Raw genomic sequence first — 23,271 nt, forward strand, 5'->3', positions numbered from 1 at the left:
CAGCCTTTTTCAACCTGGGGTGCCTTGGCAAAATGCCTAAAAAATGGCCAAAATTTGTATACAAGCCAGGAGGTGGATCAAGCCTGCATTTTAGTTACACAAAGCTGTGGGTTTTCATTGTTTGCCATTACGACCTTCTAGGCGCCGGCATCCCAACAACCAATGACATCATCAGTTGATAAGGAGGATGTTGGTCGTCTGCACAACATCCTTGTTTGACCCTCCCCTGCTCCTCTCTGTCACCGCTGGGGTCACATTAGCTGAGCGATGGAGAAAAACTTAAGAAGAGAAACATTGGAATACTAGTCAGTGTCAGTGTGCAAAAGTGTATTTGATCAGGAAGAATAAATCACCTTTAACTTTGGGTGTAGTACATGTATGGATGTTGACGCATTCTGTAACAATATTAGAATAGTTTTTTACATTTTAGAATGGAGTGCCTCAAGACTGTCCATAATTTTAGGGGGTGCCTTAAGATTGTCCATAATTTTAAAGAGTGCCTTGACTGAAAACAATATACCATGTGAACTAAATTGCATGTACAACGTGCATGATGTCGTTTTTTTCATACCTGTAAGAACTTGTAGTTTGGCTGATCCGAAACTGAATCGAGGTTTTTCAAGCTAGCACAGTAATCGAGCTGAAAACAGAGGAAAAAGTGATAAAAAAAAATTCTAAAAGTTTTGTATTAAAAAAAATACAATTGAAAATATACAAAATGGATATATGTATAATCCCTAGAAAGGACTATTATATTTGATCCTGTTCAGAATTATATTGAAAAAAAGAATGCATTTTAATACTAACATCACAATAGTTTTCCAATATCTCTCTGGTAACGATGCAGGGTCGACAGTAAACCATACAAAAAGGATTCTCTGTGTGATGCAATAAGGCATTTGCAACACATTTCTGGCAGGGGGAGATGTAGTTGAAAGCCTGGCACCAAATTCATTAAACCCGTGTGATTTTTTTTTATTGTTCGTACTAATGTGTGCAACAAATTCTTGTAGTTCTTATTTGTGACACTTTTACTGTCTGTCACCAATATTGAGATAAATTCATAAAGAAATGCCACCATACAGTATAGGCTATAAGGAAAGTGGAAGTAAATGAGAAGTCTTCCACATTGGAGTAAATTAGGTAACAGAATTGTCCCAGAAGAAATTGGTCTCAGACAGTACCGGAGTCATTAAAATTCTTATTTGAAGGGATTGTCCTATTGTTTTCTATTATTGCAATGTACCTAGGTGAAATGGATGTACTAAAAATTGCAGTTTAAAAAAAAGGGGGAAAACAATTGCTGTGGTGTAGGCTTCATGGGTTTGATTTGCACAGTTTTTGACTGGACAGCATTTCATCATTTTTAAGGTCCATAAATCACATTACAAACAAATACCTTACAGGACTGATATTTATTTAAAACCCTAGAAATAAAAAGTGGCTACTGTACTGAATTTCAGTGTTCTTTTTTTCATCGATCATGCTTTTGTGTTTCATGTGATGGAGATAACCATGTTTGTAATATTTCACAAGAGGTAACAAACAAATTAGAAATCTTAAAATTTGTTTTAAACAGTAACAATAGTTTTTTGGAAAATAAATTTTTTTTTAGCAATCTTGAACCTACAGCCATACATATTGAAGACAGAAATACTAACCATTACACTAACCTAGCAATCTTTCAGTATTGAATAATTTGGCTATACAGTGATAGCTCTTATATACGGAGGTTTTAAAGCCAGTCCCTTGCACATTCAAGAAGCGAGCATACCCCCAATCTATGCTTAATATTAACCATTATTAATAAAAAAAATATATAAAAAAGGAGATTTTAAATTTTTTTCTAAACTAGGTGTTCTTTTTTTATTTTACAAGCATATATATTGCTCAGAAAAATGAAAGGAACATTTTGAAAAACACATCAGGTCTCAATAGGGAAAAATATCATGCTCGATATCTATACGGATATGGACTGGGTAGTGTGTTAGAAACGTAAGGATGCCCCATCATCGATGGAAATAAAAATTATCAACCAACAGAGGACTGAATTCAAAAGACACCCCGAAAATCAAAGGGAAAAAATGATGCAGCAAGCTAGGCCATTTTGCTGAAGTTTCATTGCAGTAACTCAAAATGGTAGTCAGTAGTTTGTATGGCCCCTAAGTGCTTGTATGCATGCCTGACAATGTAGGGGCATACTCCTATTGAGACGACGGATGGTGTCCTGGGGTATTTCCTCCCAGATCTGGACCAGGGCATCACTGAGCTCCTGGACAGTCTGAGGTGCAACCTGGCGGCATCGGATAGACTAAAACATGATATCCCAGAGGTGTTCTATTGGATATAGGTCAGTTGAGCATGGGGGCCATTCAATGGTATCAATTCCTTTATCCTCCAGGAACTACCTGCATACTCTCGCCACATGAGACAGGGCATTGTCATGCACATGGAGGAACCCAGGACCAATTGCACCAGTGTAGAGTCTGACAATGGGTCCAAATTTTACCCCGATACCTAATGGCAGTCAGGGTGCCATTGTCTAGCCTGTAGAGGTCTGTGCATCCCTCCATGAATATGCCTCCCCAGACCATCCCTGACCCTCCACCAAAACAGTCATGCTGAATGATGTTACAGGCAGCATAATGCTCTCCACAGTTTCTATAGACCCTTTCATGTCTGTCACCTTTTCAGGGTGAACCTGCTCTCATCTGTGAAAAGCACAGGGTGCCAGTGGTGGACCTACCAATTCTGGTGTTCAATGGCAAATGCCAATCAAGCTCTATGGTGCCGGGTAGTGAGAGCAGGGCCCAATATAGGACGTTGAGCCTCAGGCCACACTCACAAAGTCTGTAATGGAACTGGACCCCGACTGCACTAGGGTATTTCCATTAGACTCCCACTTCCCTGTCCGAACACAGATCCACGGACACCACCGATGGCCATACAAGACGAGACAACACCAGACTTGAAGGAAAACAGGAGATAGACTGCTTTATTGTAGCCTCCCTGGCGGTATTCCCAAGTGTAGCTCGGGGTAAAGTTTCAGTGCCACAAGCGGTAACCCCGAGCTACACTCGGGCTTACCATGCGGCGCTGCTCCGGGATCTGTTCTTCTCTTACCTTGTCCTGCGCTCCCGCGATGTCCCTCCTGCAGTGTCCCCTGTAATGACCTCCGGCGGATGCCGGCATCTGTCTTCTGGGTTCCGTCCCCTGCGACATTGGGACGTACGGGGACGGAACGGCGGGAAATTTGAAAACGACAAAAAGTGACATTCACTAAAATCACATAGTAAAACATTACTGTATCAAACCATTTCACATACATTTTGTCCCTAGTGCTTTGTCCTGTGCCCTGCCTACATTTTTACTGTTCTTTCTGCCTGGAAACTGAGAAATGTCCATGGCGTCCAAAAAGCGTCCCTTTAGGTCAAAATTGGTTTTAGACCGGCTAGAGAACAGCGAAAGTAAATCAGAAAACCTTGCAGAATTGAGTGATAATGATTTGTGGGGAAATTCATCAGACACTGAAAACGATTTTGCGACTTTGCTCAGTGATGTGTGAATTTGGCGCTATATTTCAAATTTTAGTGTTTTTGGTTTGATTATATTATTTAATTAAATTTATTATATTATTATTTTTTATGATTATTTATTAAATTATAATTTATGATTTCGGGTTTCAAATTTTAACATACCCGGGATGTTTACTAGACTCTTGTTCGGACAGATTTCAGTGAGTTATTCCTAAAAATTACAGGTCTACAATAAAAAAAAAATACATATTTCCATGCAGAAAAATTTACCGCATTGAGCACAGAACTATGGACATAATCAGACCGCTAGGGATGTTAACACAGATACAAGATATATACACAGGGCAGGGCAATACATTTAGTAACAAGAGACACACAGCAGACACCCCCCACCAAGCCAATACACAAACACATACATCCCATAATAGTTTGCTCCCAAGCAAGACACACAATAGAACAATGGGACAACCACATAGCATTAAACAATGAACAACCCCCACCTATACATGTCTACACAATATCAGGACATTACACCCTGTACCCCTAACAGGCACAGGGTGACTTACACATAGGAGGGATATGGGGAGCTGAGACAGGGGTCTCCCCACCCCTCCAAAGTGAGTTGGGTTCCATGGGCCCCCACCCAAAGTGACTCCCGTCACATATCTCCCCTTTCAGCAGGAGACTAACACAGGAGGAAACCCCAGACAGGTAGACTCCGGAGTTAGTCTGTACTTCCAGTCCCCCAATGCCAGCACCCACACAGTTCCCCAAACAAATTGTCCCAAACAAAGCATTACTCACCCAGCCAACCTCTGCCTCTCTCTGAGAACATACCCGCAGCTGTGGAGAAGTACGGACTGGTCCTTCTCCCTGAAGTCCTCTCAGCCGCTGGAGAGAAGACAGGGTGGCTGGGCTGACTCCTTCATGCTGACTGCCCAGCATCCCTGGGGTATCCAGGTGGTGACTGTAGTCTCATCCACTTTGCAAACACTGGGGGATGCCCATCAAGTCAAAGTAAGGCTGACATCCTCCTGTCCCAATGCCAGACCCTTTTCTGGGGTTGTGTCAGTGGAGACCGAAGTCCCATCCACGGACATCAGCTCAAGCTGCCGTTGCGAGGTGCCGATTGCATCCTCTTCCTGTAGCTCCTGCGGTGCTGATTGTTGTGGGCAGAGATCAACAACGCCATGCCCTGATGCCAGCTCTTCTGCTGGAGGCTCACCGGCTGGTTCCTCCTCAACAAAAAAGTCAATCTGGAACTAGTGTCTGGGGATAGGGGTTCACCATCGCCTATCTGTGGAACTCAGAAGATGTTACCAGTGCTGGGCAGAGGCTAGCAGAGCTCTGCCCTTTTGTTAGCACTTCAGATTTAGGGACAGCAATCTCTGGAATTTCCACTGCCGATTCTTTGGCATGCTGCTGGACATGTTTTAGCAGTTGCCTGTATGCCCTTTCCAGATGCTGTTCTTTCATCAGCAGGTATTCCAGATCCGGTTCAAGCTCTGAGACCCCTGTGGGACCAAACATAGCCTCTCTGTCTTCTCGCAGGTCCTCAAGGGTAGGTTCTCCTTCATCACCAAACACAAAAAGATCTGTAAGGCTCTCCCACAGCAATCCAGGGCCACCAAAGTCATATCCCTCCGGAGAGCATTCTATTGTCACCCTTAAATATGCCTGCTGTGTACCATTGCAGAGCCCGATATCGGTTGTCCAGCTCTATCTCCTGCTGGACCAGCCTGTCCAACTCAGTCACTCATTGCTCCTGGGGTCGTTCTCCCAGGAATGGCATCCATAACTTCCGATGGTCCCTGGCCCATTCCCCTGGGGTTGGACAGCACTTGCCCTTGTCCATACCAGCAACCTGGAGGGCTCCTCTCCAAAGCACCTCCCAAATCCGCTCCCTGAGCTCCAGGTACTCATCCATAGACACAGTCTTGGGGTATGTTGCAAGAACAGTCCGCAGCAGCCCTGGGAACTCTGATGCCAGGTCCATATCTCCACTGGAGTGACCGACGTCTCCTTTCCTGATCTTGAAACCCGGTGGTGGTTTGGACATGTTCACTGCTTGGAAGCACAATCTCACCGCTGCCACCAATGTAACGGAACCGGACCCCAACTGCACTAGGGTATTTCTGTTAGACTCCCACTTCCATGTCCGAATACAGATCCACAGACACCACCGATGGCCATACAAGACGAGACAGCACCAGACTTGAAGGAAACCAGGAGATAGACTGCTTTATTTTAACACACACACACATATATATATATATATATATATACACACACACACATACATACACACACACACACACACACACACACACACACACACGGCAGGGCAATACATTTAGTAACAAGAGACACACAGCAGACACTCCCCACTAAGCCAATACACAAACACATACATCCCATAATAGTTTGCTCCCAAGCAAGACACACAATAGAACAATGGGACAACCACATGGCATTAAACAATGAACAACCCCCACCTATACATGTCTACACAATAGCAGGACATTTCACCCTGTACCCCTAACAGGCACAGGGTGACTTACACATAAGAAGATTATGGGGAGCTGAGACAGGGGTCTCCCCACCTCTCTAAAGTGAGCTGGGTTCCATGGGCCCCCCACCCAAAGTGACTCCCGCCACAAAGTCTGTTTCTGATTGTTTTGTCACAGACATACACACCAGTGGCCTGCTGGAGGTCATTTTGTAGGGCTCTGGCAGTGCTCATCCTGTTCCTCCTTGCTCAAAAGGAGCAGATACTGGTCCTGCTGATGGATGAAGGACCTTCTACGGTCCTGTCCAGCTCTCCTAGAGTAACTGCCTGTCTCATGGAATCTCCTCCATGCTCTTGAGACTATGCTGGGAAACACAGCAAACCTTCTGGCAATGGTACGTATTGATGTGTCATCCTGGAGGACTTGGACTGCCTGTGCAACCTCTGTAGGGTCCAGGCATCGCCTCATGCTACCAGTAGTGACACTAGCCAAACGCAAAACTAGTAAAAAACGGTCAGAAAAGAGGAGTAGGGACAAAAAAATGTCAGTGGCCTCCACCTGTAAAACAATTCCTGTTTTGGGGGTCGTCTCATTGTTGCCCATCTAATGCACCTGTTGTTAATTTCATTAACAGTAAAACAGCCAAAACTGATTAACAACCCCCTCTGCTACTTAACTGACCAGATCAATATCCCAGGAGTTTAACTGACTTGATGCTATACTCTGATTAAAAAGTGCTACTTTAATTTTTTTGAGCAGTTTATATTTATGACAGTTGATATGGATGTTTAGGCTAGAGAGTCAAGAACAAATAAATGTAAATACATCTTTGTGGGTCCATTCTGGCCTCTCTCTCTGTATGTCAAAATTAAGTTGGTCTTATTTAGCTTTACTTTCATAAGATGCAAACTGTTAGTATTCTATTTTGAATTTGGCTCAGGCATTGTGCAACAATGTAGAAGTGATGTGAATTAGAACTACCTGAATTTGGCACACGAGTTGCTGTCAGAACCAAAACTGTTGCACATGTTTCTTGTATTAGGTGCAATACATTAAACAAGAGCAATTATCGCCAGAAAAGTAGGCATCAGCTTTATTGAATTCCCCCCAGAATCTAAAACACTCACTATAACATTTTAGACAGTCTGTCTCTAGAAAAAAAACAAAACAACAGAAAAAAAAAAAAAAAAAACTGCTGAAGGTTTAAAGTTCAGACAGACAATCTACAGAAGCAACCTAGCGACAGAACAAGTTGTGCATTTTTTCACAGCACCGAAACTTCCTTCTGGCCAGTACAGCAGCATATCACAGTGATGTGAAAATAGCAATACAGACATGCCTGCAGACATTTTGAAGCTATTCCGGGCATTTGCAGGCATGAATTTACTCCGTAAGTACTTTAGAAGACTTATCTACAGATTCAAAGACAGGGATGTTGACATTTTTTTAAAAACTACATGTCCAGGGACTGAATTGGGGTTTAAATCACTTGTCCCTCATCACAATCTACTTGTCCAGATAAAAAAAAAATAATTTTAAACAAAACCGTATTTAAATCTGAGGTGCTTTCAGGAATGTCTGGAGCTTTGAAAACCAAAAGGGTGTTATGATGACTTAAAAAGCGCAATTTTAAAAACAGTAAATGTTTTTCTCCTCCTCACCTTCTTGCCTGTCTCCAACACCGCACCCAGGGACTATCAGGGAGGAGAGAGACCTTGCAGTGTAATGAGCACTGATTGGCTGCTCCTCGGGAAAGGGGAGTGTTGGGTTTATCCTTTATCACTTTTCGTTGGCAAAGCCATTTCTGCGGTTTTTTTGCACACATTTAAAAAATCATTTTAGGCCTGAAGATTACACAAGGCTGGAACTGTAGGCTATGAAAGCAATCGGGCGGCAGCACAGGTGAGCAGGGCTAAGGTTTAAAAAAAAACAAAAAAAACCACCACAACAACAAGTACCTGCCTGGCGCCCGGGCAATATAAATTCAACATCCCTGAGAGATAGTTCATGCCAGCAAGCAGCTTGCTAGGGGGGAACCTGAGCACATGCACTCCCCAACTCAGCTACTGCTCCGTGTGGCCATTCACTCACGGAGCCACAGCTCAGCCCCGCCCCCTCTCTCTTCTCATCGGCTCACTGGCTGCGATTGACAGCAGTGGGAGCTAATGCTCCCAAAGCTGTGTCAGCCAATGAGGAGAGGGAGTCACAGGATAGCCGAGACTCCAGTGCACATCAATGGATCGAGAGGGGGCTTAGGTGAGTATTAGGGAAGGCTGGGAAGGATGCACAGAGATGATTTTTTACCTTCATGCATAGAATGCATGAAGGTACAAAACCTTGAGCCTTTACAACCACTTTAAGCATAGAATGATGAAGTACACCACATAAGAACACTAGCAAAAAACTGAGGTCCCAGAGTGTGAGGTAGCATTTTAGGAGTACACCCGGGGGGGGGGGGGGGGGAGCATCCAGCAAAGTTTTGCAGTGTCCAATCACCTGAAGGTAGAAAACTATAATACAAGGTCTATGAATATCCAACCTGTGCCCTGTACTGTATAAGGAACACACACACTAAGCACTGTATGCATCGAGTATGGGCACAATCTTGCTGTAATGAATACAGGAACAATCTAATGTACTGAACATCCATTTGTTTATTATTACAAATCCTCATTCAAGGTAGAAGACCAGCTGTAGTGTTAGGAGGCAGCAACAATACTGCAGACTGTTGACTGCTTGTTTTCACTCTCATTGTTAAAGCAGAACTACATTGCATTTGAGCACCACAAACAAAAAACACTATTTAATTTGTTTTTAATATTCAAAGCAAACACCCCATCCATCCATGTCTCCATATTTTAGTTTGATGAAAAATCACTTTGAAAGACATCCTATAGCAATTCTGGATGTGGCCATCTTTAGTAAAGGCAGATGATTCATGTAGCATTTACTTCCTAGAATCCATGTGCCCTTAGCTCAGGCATGCAGGTAGGAGGGTGTGCTTAGCTGAGAAAACCCCTCCTCCCCTCCTGAAGACTCCTGGAATGTATGACATCATTTGCCTAGGGATGGAAATCAGGAAATAATAATAAAAAAAAAAAAAGAATTAAAAAAAGCAAATATGATACACTTTCCTATCTATTTACTAAGGCTAGCAGCATCAGGATTAAAAATAGTCAATGTTGATTGAGAAAGTGAAGTTCTACTTAAACCACTTGAGCTCCTGAGGATTTACCCCCCTTGATGACCAGGCCTTTTTTTTGCTGTTTGGCGCTGCACTAATTCAACTGATAATTGCGCAGTCATGCAATTCTCTACCCAAACAAAATTTACGTCCTTTATTTCACACAAATAGAGCTCTATTTTCTACTTTCAGCTATAAAAAATATATCGTAAACTCAAAGTTAGTCATAAATTTAAGCCAAAATGTATTCTGCTACATGTTTGTGATAAAAAAAATCCCAATAAGTGTATATTGATTGCTTTGTGTGAAAGTTATAGCATCTACAAACTATGGTATAGATCAGCAATGGGCAAACTACGGCCCGCGGGCCGTATACGGCCCGGCGGACCTTTTAATCCGGCCCGCGGAGCTAGGCTCCCGCAAGGCCAGTGGTCGGCAAGCCGCGGCTCTTTACAAATTTAGATGCGGCTCTCCTGTGTGCCGGGCGCCCGCTCCCCTCCCTCCTCTCCTCCTCTCCCCTCCCTCCTCTCCCCTCCTCTCGGATGGCCGCCCCCCCTCTCGGATGGCCGCCCCCCTCCCTCCTCTCGGACGTCAGGACTCTGCAGCTGTCAGGATGTAGGCGGGGCAGCCAGGATGTAGGCGGGGCAGCGTGACGAACTCCTCTCACAGTCCTCCCTGAAGACCAGAACGGCGCGGGAATACGAGAGGAACGCGCGGACCAAAGGTAAGTGTGCGAAAGTTATAGTGTCTACAAACTATGGTATAGATACTGCAATTTATCCCATTTTTTGCTATACAGCACTACACTAGTTTAACTGACAATTGCGCGGTCATGCAAAGCTGCACCCAAACAAAATTTATGTCCTTTCTTTCACACAAATAGAGCTTTCTTTCGGTGGTATTTGCTAATATACCAGGATAGAACAAACACCCCCAAATGACCCCTTTTCGGAAAGTAGACACCCTAAGCTATCTGCTGAGAGGCCTATTGTGTCCACGTAAGATTTATTTTTTTTCCAGAAGTTTCTGGAAAATGACAAACTTTTTTTTTTTTTTTAAACAAAGTTGTCCTTTAAATGATTTATTTCTTGCACAAGCCATGGGCATATGTGGAATTACACCCCAAAATACATTCTGCTACTTCTACCGAGTATGAGGATACCACACGCGAGACTTTTTGGAAGCCTAGCCACATACAGGAGCCTGAAATCCAATGACCACTTTGAAAGCTTGAAGGTGCGTAACTTCTTCATTTCACTTCCTCACTACCTATCACAGTTTTGAAGGCCCTGACATGCCAGGATAGCACCCACCCCCAAATGACCCCTTTTTGGAAAGTAGACACTCCAAGGAATTTTTAAAAGAGGCATGGTATTTTGCAGATCTCATTTTTTCTCACAAGGTTTTGAAATATAAAAAAAGAAAAAATTATGTTTTTGTTTTCTTTCTTCATTTTCAAAAAACTTGTGGCAACAAACGAGATCTGAAAAATACTCACCATGCTTCTTATCAAAATTCCTTGGGGTTTCTACTTTCCAAAATTGGTCATTTGGGGGGGGGTTTGATGCTATTCTGGTATTCCAGGGCCTCCGAAACTGTGATAGGTAGTCAGGAAGTGTAATGAGGAAATAAAGCCCTTTAAAAGCCTGAAGGTGCTTATTGGATTTTGGGGTCCTGTACTTTGCTAGACTGCCAAAATGTCTCTCACATGTGGTACCCCCATACTTGGGAGAAGTAGCAGAATGTATTTTGGGGAGTAATTCCACATATACATATGGCATGTGTGAGCAATAAATTATTTAAATGACAATTTTGTGTAATTTTTTTTTTTGTCATTTTCCAAAAACTTGCGGTAAAAAAATTAATTCTTCTATTGATTCAACATGCCTCTCAGCAAATAGTTTGGGGTGTCTACTTTCCAAAAAGGGGTTATTTTGGGGGGTGGGGGCATTTTATGCCCAGCATTAGAAGTTTATGCCACACATCACTCACTCTTCTAACCACCTGAAGAGCAAGCCTTTTCTGACACTTTTTGTTCACATTAAAAAAAATCAGTATTTTTGCTAGGAAATTAAAGTGAACCCCCAAACATTATATATTTTTTTAGAGCAGACACCCTAGTAAATAAAATAGTGGGTGCTGCAATTTTTTATCTCACATATTACTTACACAGCGATTTTTCAAATGCAATTTTTTAAAAAAAAAGATACACTTTTTTTAATTTTAATGCACAAAAACACAATATATTGGCCAAATATTTGGTATTATATAAACGATGATGCTTTGCTGAGTAAATAGATACCAAACATGACATGCTTTAAAATTGCGCATGCCCTGTGCAATGGCGACAAACTGCATACATTTTTAATATCTATAGGCAACGCTTTAAAAGCCTTTACAAGCTACCATTTTAGATTTACAGAGGAGGTCTAGAGCTATAATTACTGCCCTTGATCTGACGTTCGTGGCTATACCTCACATGCCTGGTGCAATCGCTGTTTCCATACTGGCACAGGGTCAACACTCACGACAGCAGGTGCGCATGTGCGCGGGTGGGCGAGGGTACTTTTTTTTCTGATTTATTTAATAATTTTTACACTGTCCCTTTTTTTTTTAATCACTTTTAATGCTATCTCAGGGAGGGGGAGGGGGGGGGCATTTTCTCCCGCTGCTTGTAAAAGCAATCCTGCAGCTAATTAGCCACTAGGAATGCTTTTACACGAAAGCCCATCGCCAGAAAAAGTGTGTGGTATGCCCACCATTAGAATACCTCCCTGCATCCACCCACTTCTAATGGTGGGCACACATGAAATGTGCCAACAAATATAAAATATATATACCGAAGCATAGGGGCCATCCACCCACTGGCCACCCCTGGCCCCCATACTTCAGCATATATGCTCTTTTTTTTTTTTAACTGCGGATGAAAAATCTCATCCGACAGCACTGCACACACCTACTTATGTCGATTCTGAAAGCAAGACCCTATTGCTGTCAGAATAAACAAGTCGGTGCTGCAGTTTGACATTCCTGCAAAGAAATAAACAATGGTTAACAGTAAAACATTAACTCAATAAAACAACTTTATAATTGAAATCTCTGCAAGGAAGTGTGTGGTGGTATGCCCACCATGAGAAAACCTCCCTTCATCCACCCACTTCTAATGGTGGGCACACATGAAATGTGCCAACAAATATTAAATGTATATGCCAAAGCATAGGGGCCATCCACCCACTGGCCACCCCTGGCCCCCATGCTTTGGCATATATGCTCTTTTTTTAACTGCGGATGAAAAATCTCATCCAACAGCGCTGCCCACACTGATTTATGTATATTCTGAGAGCAAGTTCCTGTTGCTGTCAGAATAAACAGGTCAGTGCTGCAGCTGAAAGTATTCCTGCAAACAGAAATGGTTCACAATAAAACAAAAAAAAATATAACTATTTTTGGTTTTTAAATTTTTTTATTTTTTGGGGGGATTTGTACTTTTAATTTTTTTTTTAACTTCTTTTTTTTTCAAACTTTAAACATTTTTAAAACAGATGGTAGGGTCTCTCCAAATGCGATAGCCAGTTTCCTGACTACCTAACATCTTTCGAGACCCTGTGTAAATGTGCCCTGAACTGTGCCGTGCTGTACCCTATACTAATAGCCCACTAGTGTATGGTAGAGGCTGAAGCAGGGCTTGACGCAGAGGCCAGGACAGGAGGGACAACAAAAGCGGCTGTCACGCCTAATTCCACGTTTGCTACAGACACAACATCTTTTTTGGGGTCTTCTTTGGGTTGGGGTACCAGGAATGGTATCGGGAAAATGTCTCTTATGCAGACGGCTAACTGCATCTGGGATGGGAGTTTGGGGCACAGCACCTTCTGGATACAAAAGGGCCCTGATGATCTCTAACTGGAATTTTAGGTAGGATTCACTATGTCCAGTTGCTTTGTAGAGAACAAAAGCGTTATATAAAGCCAATTGAAATAAATAAACAGACACTTTTTTGTACCAGCGTCTGGCTTTTCAGGAAACTAAGTACGGCTCTATCATCTGGTCGTTGAAGTCCACCCCTCCCATATTAAGGTTATAATCATGGACACAGAGGGGCTTCTCAACAACTCCAGCTGCCGTGGCAATCTGGATGGTCGTATCTGCGTGAATGGAAGACAGGAGGTAAACATCCCGTCTGTCCTTCCACTTCACTGCAAGCAATTCTTCGTTTCTCAAGCAGGTTTTTTCCCCCTTTCCAAGATGGATATTTACAAGCTGTTGGGGGAAGCCCCGGCGATTAGATCGCACAGTGCCACATGCGCAAATTCCAAGATTGAACAAATGTCTAAATAGTGGCACACTTGAATAAAAATTGTCCACGTATAAATGGTACCCCAAATGGAAAAAGGATGACACCAAGTCCCAAACTATCTTGCCACTGCTCCCCATGTAGTCTGGGCATCAGGGGGGGCTCCACGTGACTATCTTTTCCCTCGTAAATCCGAAACTTATATGTATAGCCTGTTGCCCTCTCACAGGTCTTATACATCTTGACCCCATATCTGGCACGCTTGCTGGGGAGAAATTGTTTGATTACAAGGCGGCCAGAAAATTGAATGAGGGACTCATCAATGCAGATGTTTTGCTGGGGAGTATACACATCTGCAAATTTTTGGTTAAAGTTATTTACGAGGGGCCGAATTTTGTGGAGCCGGTCAAATTCAGGGTCACCCCGAGGATGACTGTGTGTGTTGTCGTTGAAGTGCATAAAACGCATTATCGTCTCATATCTATGCCTGGCCATGGCAGCAGAGAACACGGACATATGAGCAAGCGGGTCTGTGGACCAATACAACTGTAATTGATTTTTTTTTTATTAATGCCCATGTTGAGGGTTAGGCCCAAAAAAACTTTAAATTAGGAAACCGTAATGGGTTTCCATGCGAATGGTCTGGCAAGGTTTGAATTTGGGTTGGCGGCGATAAATTGTCGTACATATAAATTGCTTTGATCCACAATCAATGCATAAAGATCATCTGTGAAAAACAGCTCAAAAAAATCAAGGGGAGTATTTAAATTAGCTGTTTCCACCTGAATTCCGGGTTGGGCAGTGAATGCGGGAAGTAAGTGTGCTTCAGAATTTGTGGGCTGCCAATCGGGATTTGCAAGCACATCCGGAAAGATACTAGGGGCTCTATGGGCCTGTCTGCGAATTCTTGGTGGCTGCGGGACACTACTTGTGCTCGCCACCGCACCAGCTTGTACTGCACTTATGGGACTCGCCACGTCACCAAGTGTTACTGCAGTGCTGGTATGTATAAGACCAGGATGGACCAGGCCGCTAGTGCTCGCCAGTTCACCAAAAGGTAGTGCGGCACTAGTACTGACACTCTGCTGCATATGAGAGTCATCATGTGTTTGTACCACCTCAGCAACCTGGGAATGGGGTCGGGTACACCTGATCTTAGCAGGGACCTCTTCTCCGTCGTCTGAGCTATCTGTCAGGGTGCCGCTGCTGTCTACGTATCCTGAGCCCGATTCTGTCAGGGAGTCTTCCCCTTCGCTCTCACCTGACATGCTCAGAATCCTGTAGGCCTCTTCACTAGAGTACTTTTGGTTGGACATTTTGGCCACTAAATTCACAGGTACCTAGTGCGACTCACGGGAAAAAGGAGCGCCTGGATGTCAGGAACTGCTTGAACCGCTACAAAAAATTTACCGACAAGTGCTAACAGAGATCAGGTCTGATTCTGTGAACACTGCGGTTTTGTGTGTAATGTATCAAGTGACAGTTATCTACTGACACTGCACTTGCTGGGGGAGAAGGGGCGGGGGGGGCGTAGGGGCTAAACACAGGTGCTGGCAGGTGTCGGGGCTTATCCCGCGAACGCTGCGTTTTTGAGGATAATATAGTAATGTGAACGCTGGTATAGCGCTGATCTGATCAAAGATATTGATCCAATCGGACACTATACTAGCAATGGAGGTTTAGCGTGCAAGTGAGCGTGTTCCTGGCAATCAAGGGGTCAAATGTAATTACTTGTGTACTAGCGGCAATATGATGCTATCTGGGAGGGGCGCTAACTAACGCTAACACCAGTGACACCAATACAGTGATCAGTAAAAATCTGTTCACTGTAATCAATGACACTGGTGACAGGGCAGTGAAGGGGTTAATGGGGGGGGGGGGGGGGGCAATCAAGGGGTTAAATGGGATTACTGGTGTACTAGCGGGCAAACTGGCGCTATCTGGGAGGGGCGCTAAACACTATTGGAAGTCGCCAGGGACACCGATACAGTGATCAGTAAAAATCTGTTCACTGATCAATGACACTGGTGACAGGGCAGTGAAGGGGTTAACTGGGGGGGGGGGGGGCGATCAGGGGGTTAAATGTGTTCTAACTTTAAGTGTAGTGCTTTGTACTCACAATTCTTCTGTCTTCTTCTCTGTCTGGAACGGAATGTGCCCAGGCAGAGAAGAATGACATCATATCCTGTCCTGTGTAACTGTCAACACAGGACAGGATAGGACCAGGACCTGATCATCCATTTTGCGCAGCCGTGCCGCCCTGCAAACGTTTAACGCAGTGGCTGGTCTTCAAGTGGTTAAGTATAGGCCAAGAAAGATCTCACAGGCAATGTGTATGATATACAAAGAAATACAAAAAGTGTGCAAAAAACATACAGCTCTTACCTTGTCTAGATTTATTACTAAATATTCCGGATAGCTTTCAACCAGAGAAATTATCATATGTGATGCTCTGCAAAAAATAAACACATAAATAATTAATAAACACAAAAAAATGAAAGCAGAATTGACCTCAAAAATTAAAATTAAAAAATGCTGACAGGTAGGGTTGCAGGACAGAAGAGACCCTATTGGTCTCTCACCATAAAGGCTTCTCCCTCCCTGTCAGCATTAATGTACACCGAGCTGTGCATTTGCAGTTCAGCATACATTTACACCGGTTTGCCTTGATGATGTGAATCCTGTGCACATGTGGGGAAGTGATGTAATTGCAACCCAGCTGAAAGGGTTAGTAGTTAACCAACTTTTTCTTTGTGCCTGCTAACTGGTTTATTTTATATACAAGATGTTCCCGTGGGATTTGAATGCTGTTATACATGCACTCATTTCTTGTTTTGAGATATTGCAGAAGTTACTACCCTGTTGTATTTTTGTTATATCGTGCCATAGAGTAGTTTACATAAATAGTTTTGCTGTATTCTGATTGGTGCTTTATGGAAACCGCCTGAAATATGCAGTGTAATCATTTATTACTCAAAGCTTGATCAATAATAAAGAAGTTGAATTTTACATCACACATCTAGGTGTCTGACTTGCATTATTCCCAAAGTACTTTGAACTGGATGTTTGTATGGAGGAGGAGGCTGGCCTGAATTGATATTCCTAACACCAGCCATTCAAGTGGCCAAACAGACTGAACTTGGAAGGAAAATGGGGAGAAGATGGAAGTGCCCATGATCAGCAGAAGCACTGACAGCATGTTGCTAGAGGGAAAGTTTGACAAGCAAATGTGCCATACAGTGCACATATGCAGTTCATACTAGCACATTATAGCTAACTGCTACTGGGGGTCCATTTAATTTAAAGCAAAAATGCAGAGTTTAATGCAGAGTTTACCATCGTATGTGGTGTGAGCGTACCCTAATGGTACGAAAATTCTCGAATGACACAAGAAAACTTCCCACATACGTAGCTACGTTCCAGTGTAGAATCGGAAGTCATGTAATGTACGTGTGACCCTTCTAATCATAGTAACAACAATAATAATAATAATATAATAAGTAAAATCCAAAATAGTATTAATTACCAATAATAATAACAATAATAACCACTACTATTAATCATAACCCTTTATTTGTAGTCCAAGAGATAATCTGTTTTTATGGGTTAAACTGTATACTGCTATTCACTGATCACCATCACAGAAATTTCTATTTATATCTTCTTAAAAATATCTCTTATTATCCTTTCTACGATAATTTTTTTATGCTTACAAAATTTTTTATTTTGGCTGCAATCTTCTTTCAGCTTATTCTTTGTTTCCGATCATGCAAGGACTTGCTCATTCTATTTTTAAAGTAGTAACACTGTACTAATTGAACAAACATTGTTTGTTCTGGTAACGAACAGAAAATGTTTCCACCATGTCCCTTTGTAAATTTTAATCTGAACAGTGGATATCCGCTCTCAAAAGCAGTATACTAATGAACAGAAAGTCGAATGATTGCCCTAAATATGGATATTAAAAAAAAAAAAAAAAAAAAAAAAAAAAAAACTTGGCACACTGATACCACTGTTCACCGTACGCTGATCTCTCTCATATGCATAGCAAAAAAAAAACCCTGAAAGTCCCTTTTAATACACTGGTATGTATTGCTTGAAGCAAGTCTTATGTGAAGGCACAAGATCCTCACCAGATCAACAGAACCTTTCTGGAGGCCAATGCATTGTATTCATAAAGGAAGCACTTATCTTAAGAAACAGAGGCTTTCATTGACCGTTTGTTACAGCTTAACCCATAAACAGACAAAAGTAATCAACCCGTACAGCGAAAACCTAAAATTTTTGAGACAAATCTACCACTGACAGCAAAGGGAATTCCTCGCACAAGCTTTATATCCGAGAGTGGACAAATTATAAACACCTCTAAAATGTTTTCCCTTTCATGAAAAAAAAAAAATTGTATAGGTTTCTTTTTTTAGAGAATGTGGTATAGTTGCATATTTTATTTATTTAAAAAGAAGTATGGCCAAAGCATTTTTGGTCACACATCTCGTGGATCACAGGAGTGCACTTTGGCATTCCTGTGACTCAAAATTGGCTAACGAAGCAGAGCCACTCCAGGCTCCGGAAGGATCCCAACCATATTGTTGGGATCCACCCATGCTTGACAGTTGGCTCCTACTCACAATGTGGCTGAGAGCCGTAGCCTGCTGTGCCCGCCCATCAATCCAGTTAACACAAGGGGAACAGAGCAGAGAGCTGTGACGGACAGTCACTGTTCTCCACTCTAAACACACAGAGCACTGAGCGATCAGTGGTCATGTGATCACTCTTGCTCTTGAAGCCAATATAGGATAGCTGCAGCATCACAGCAATTCTGCAGCACAGAGGGGAATTTGAAATTTTATTTAGAAAACCCAAACTTCTCCTTTAACCTTCTCTCGCCCACTGTACTAGGAAATGATGGACAGGCAAGAGCTCTCTTGTTCTGGGAGGACATCAGATGACATTCTCCCACTCCCTTGGACACAGGGGATCACCAACTGCAGAAAGAGCAGATGACATAGGATGTTTACCATGTGATCAGCTGTGTCCAATCCAGGGGTGGACTGACAACTCATCGAGCCCCCGGGCAATAGGGGATCATGGGGCCCCTATGTCCTTGCCCACACTCAAACCACACCCAAAAAAGCCTATTAAAAAAGGTACCAGGGGCATCTCATGGGGCCCCCTACTGACCCCGGGCACTCGGGCAGTGCCCGAGTACCCAAATGGTCAGTCCGCCCCTGGTCCAATCAAAGCTGATCACATGTAAACAGGAAATGCCGGTTATCGGCAGTCCTCTCCTCATGCTGACAGCGTGTGAGGAGAGGAGAGCAGATAAGTGGCAATACTCAGAGAGGACATCTACACTGATAATTAGGGCACTGATCATCAGTGCCCTGATGATCAGTGCAGCCCCATCAGCGCCGCCTTTCAATGCCCATCAATGATGCCTCTCAGTCCATCAGTGCCGCCTATCAGTGCAGTCTATTAGTACCCATCAGTGCAGCCTATCAGTACTGCCTATCAGTGCAAATCAGCAAAGGAGAAAAAATACTTATTTACAAAATGTTACAAAAGAAACTAAGAAACTTTTTTTTTTTTTACAAAATTTCTGGGGGGGGGGGTTTCGTTTAGGGTGATCAAATGCCACAAAAAGAAAGCACTATATGTTCAAATTTGTTTGGCTACAGTGTTGCATGACCAAGCAATAGTCAAAGTGCGACAGCGCTGAAACCTGAAAATTGGCCTGGGCAGGAAGTGGTTAAAGGTCAGACCTACAAAAAATAAAAAAAGTCTATATTTTTTTTTGTTAGGTCATTACAAAATTAATGTATGAATATTATGTAGCTCTTTTTCCAGCCATTAATTGGAGCTCTAGAATCCTTTAACTGCTCTCCCTACCACATGGTACAAAGAATGTACAAAGCTCAAAAAAGTAAAGTGAAACTTAAACATATCTATGGACTTCTTCATACAGGCATACTGTTCTGTACACCCATGTAAAGGGCCAGGTGTACCCACATGGGAGGCACAGGTGTTCCATGCAGCCACGTGCAAGAAGCCTGCTAAATCACTGTCAGACAGATGGCTGCATGGGACTCCAAACGTATTCCAATATGTACATCCCAGCAGGACCGATGCAAGGATCAGAATGCAGTCTGTCTGAATTCTGATCTGTGCATGGGTCCCACACAGATAATAGATGAAGTGCTACTCAGGGTAACACTTCAGGATCTGTGCAGCCATTTTCCTGTCATAGATTTTTAACCAGTTCCAGACTTTCATCATCGTACATAAGACATCATCATTGTACATAGGATGTGTGTAGCATGTCCAGTCCTTATGCCCTGCTACAGGGACCCCCTTTCCTACTCCCCCTTCCTGCAGTTCTCATCTCCAATTTATCAATGCAGGGACTGCTCAGTACACAGCTAAAAGCTGTAAAAAAAAAAAAAAAGGATTCTGACAGTGTTTATCAAAACACTTCTCAGAGCACAGAAAAGATACAAAGTAACAATGTAATGTTATATTTGTGTCCACTCTGTTTATTCATCTTCAGATCAAAGTAATGAACTTCAATCTGCAGAGACCAGGCCCCCCCCCCCTTCCTGACCAGGCCGCCATTTTTTGCAATACGGTGCTGCATTACTTTAACAATTGCGCGGTCATGCAACGCTGCACCTAAATGAAATTTATGTCCTTTTTTCCCCACAAATGGAGCTTTCGGTGGTATTTGAGCACCTCTGTTTTTTATTTTCTGCACTATAAACAAAAAAATACCGGACTATTTTGGAAAAAAAAAACAAAAGACAATATTTTTGACTTTTTGCTATAAAACATGTCCAGTAAAAAAAAAAAAAAAAATCTAATTTTGCCATAAATTTAAGCCAAAATGTATTCTGCTACTTGTCTTTGTTAAAAAAAAATTCCAATGCGTGTAAATTAATTGGTTTATGTGAAAGTTATAAGATCTACAAAATGATAGCATATACACTGGATATTTTTTTTGGCTATACTAGTAATGGCGGCGATCAGCAACTTATAGCAGTACTGCAGCGGACATTCTGACACTGGGTGGAACTGACTGCCACTGACATCCCCAGTGACACCAATACAGTGATCGGTGCTAATAAAAAGCACTAACACAGTACTAATGACATTGGGCAGGATGAGGTTAACATCTGGGGAGAGCAAAAGGTTAACTGTGTGCGGTTTCACCAACTGTGCTGTGTTTTACTGTGTAAGCATGCTGCTTTGTATTGCTCTGCTATGCAAAGCAGTATGCTGGTGCTGACAGGGGAGACAATGGTGGCACGGGTAGGGCGGCATGCGTGCCCCCTACCCGGAAATGCAAAATCACGTATATATACACAAACATGATTTTCAGCAGTCCTGTAGCAGTAGTTCTGGGCAGACTGTTATTGAATTGCAATAAGAATCAATGAACTACAAGCATGCTCATCTGAGCCCTCGGAATTCATTATGAACTACAAGCCATCTGCCATGGTGGCACACAGAACTTGTAGTTCATTCAGTCAACAATCTCCTTCTCTCAAGAGCAAGAGAGGTAGGTGATGGATCTTAGATCCTTGGCTGTTCCGAGGCTGGCACAGGCCTTGCTGCCCTCTAAAGGCTAGGGAACCCAGAACAGACCCACCCAGACCCCCCTTTTGGATCAGAAAGGGAATTCTAAGTGTGGAGTAAAAAACTGTGGGGCTTGCCGTCTTATGTGGCACCACAAGCGTGAGATAACAAGTACGGATGGCAGGACATTAAACAGTTAAACATTTTAGCAGTTATTAAATAGTTTATCAATTGCAGTACCCCATATGTGGTCTATGGGTTACTCTGTCCCTGTGGCCTGCTTTATGTGGGTCACACGTCATGGCCACTGAGAGTTCGCATCATTCAATATAAAAGTGTAGTATACACAATGGGAAAGACAAATACTCTGTTCCATGTCATTTCAAGATGGTACATGAAGAATATCTGGGTATGAAAATCTTTGGGATTAAAGCAATGCCCAACGTCTTGGATAGTAGCAGATGACACCAGAGGCTATGCAAAAGGGAACGTTATTGGATTTTCACCCTGGGATGTTCAGACCCAAATGGGTTGAATGAGGACCTGAATATCCATAATTTGGTACAATAAGTCCTACTCTCCCAGCTCTGGTCCTTTAGTCCAGATTCTGGTATTTAGATCATTAACGTTAACATTGGTTGGGTATGCTGCCATTTATCACCCATGGCTAATCTTTTGTACTCACCTACATACATGTATATACATGCAGGTTTACATGCTACGCATGCTTTTTCTTTCCCCTTTACATCTTTATTTTTTTTTTTTATAAGAACGTTTTTAATAATTTTTTTTATATCTTTTCTCTAATCAACCTTATATAAAAACAGCGCTATGCAAGCAAATATCCTCCTATAATATTGATTTATGTTTACATATGTGTATGCGTTTATGTTTACATATACTTATATAAATTTTTGTGTGTGTATTTTCTATGAGCTAGTATCATTAATATTGTACCAAAAGAATACTCTCTGCAGGCATGCACACTCACCGGCCACACTCACTGTGCCAAGAAAATATCCTCCACACCATTACACCACCACCAGCCTGAACCATTGATACAAGGCAGGATGGATCCATGCTGTCATGTTGTTTACGCCAAATTCTGACCCTACCATCTGAATGTCGCAATAACCAGTCTGCCCATTCTCCTCTGACAACAACAGGGCATTTCATCCGCACAACTGCAGCTCACTGGATATTTTCTCTTTTTTAGACCTTCCTCTGTAAGCCCTAGAGAGGTTGGTGCGTGTAAATCCCAGCAGATCAGCAGTTTTGTAAGACCAGCCCGTCTGACACCAACAACCAAGCCAAATTCAAAGTCACTGAAATCCCCTTTCTTCTCCATTCTGATGCTCGGTTTGAACTTCTTCACCACGTCTGCATGCCTCCACTGATTTGCAGCCATGTGATTGGCTGATTAGCAAATTTGTGTTACCAAAAATTGAACAGGTGATGTGTACCTAATAAATGGGTGATGAGTGTATTTGCACGTATCCACTTGCCCACAGCTTAGCCACAGGGGGTCTGTATAATACATGCCCTCAGCCAGTTGCCCCATGTTTCCGATCCCTGAATAAGGGTAGTAGGAGCAGACACTAGCAACCAGTGCTTTGTTGGCAATGTATGTGACCAATCTAGTTTAGTCCACAGTGCTTTGTGGTTAGTGTCCTTGATAGCTGGCCGCTATTGTGCCTTCTGACTTGTTCGGTATGCCAGAAGTAATGTTTTGCCGCTATTGGATGTAGCGGCTGGAACACACTACCATGTCGAATTTCTGGTTTGGCATGATGCCCTGAACCATTTTGGATACACACACTTCAACTATGGATCTTTCCACTTTTGAAAAATACTATATAAAATTTTCTCCAGTGAGCATCCTTGTTTACAGGTCCAGGCACCTATAGTATAAAGATCCTTGGGGTTTAGTATCCATTATTATTTATTGTTTTAATCATTTAATTATGTGAATTTAGCAACACCACTTTTGCATTCATGGCTACATTTGTATTACTGTAATATGAAAAAAGATGCAACATGTGATGGAAAAATGAGGTTTGTATACTTCTGGGCCATCCTACCCACCCATTGATGGGAGGAGTTATTGTAACATCATGAAATAATGTGATTTGTTTTATCTGTGATATAAGGACTCTTTAAACAACATCCAAGATT

At 42.6% G+C, this 23,271-nt stretch overlaps 1 protein-coding gene across 2 annotated transcripts in view; it reads right to left on the reverse strand.

Annotated features, from left to right (window-relative positions):
• TGDS (TDP-glucose 4,6-dehydratase) overlaps window positions 1-23,271 on the reverse strand; it is a 78,501-nt gene that overhangs the window by 48,200 nt on the left and 7,030 nt on the right. For both annotated transcript variants that reach the window (XM_089680480.1, XM_089680479.1), the window contains exons 2-3: window positions 15,910-15,976; window positions 572-640 (exon numbers count right to left, since the gene is read on the reverse strand). In XM_089680480.1, the coding sequence (XP_089536606.1) occupies window positions 572-640; window positions 15,910-15,976 (136 nt within the window). The remainder of the gene's footprint in view (window positions 1-571; window positions 641-15,909; window positions 15,977-23,271) is intronic.

The sequence above is a fragment of the Staurois parvus genome, unplaced genomic scaffold (assembly GCF_062004578.1).
Source record: "Staurois parvus isolate SC_StPar_1 unplaced genomic scaffold, SC_StPar_1.0 ptg000243l, whole genome shotgun sequence".
Classification (NCBI taxonomy): domain Eukaryota; kingdom Metazoa; phylum Chordata; class Amphibia; order Anura; family Ranidae; genus Staurois; species Staurois parvus.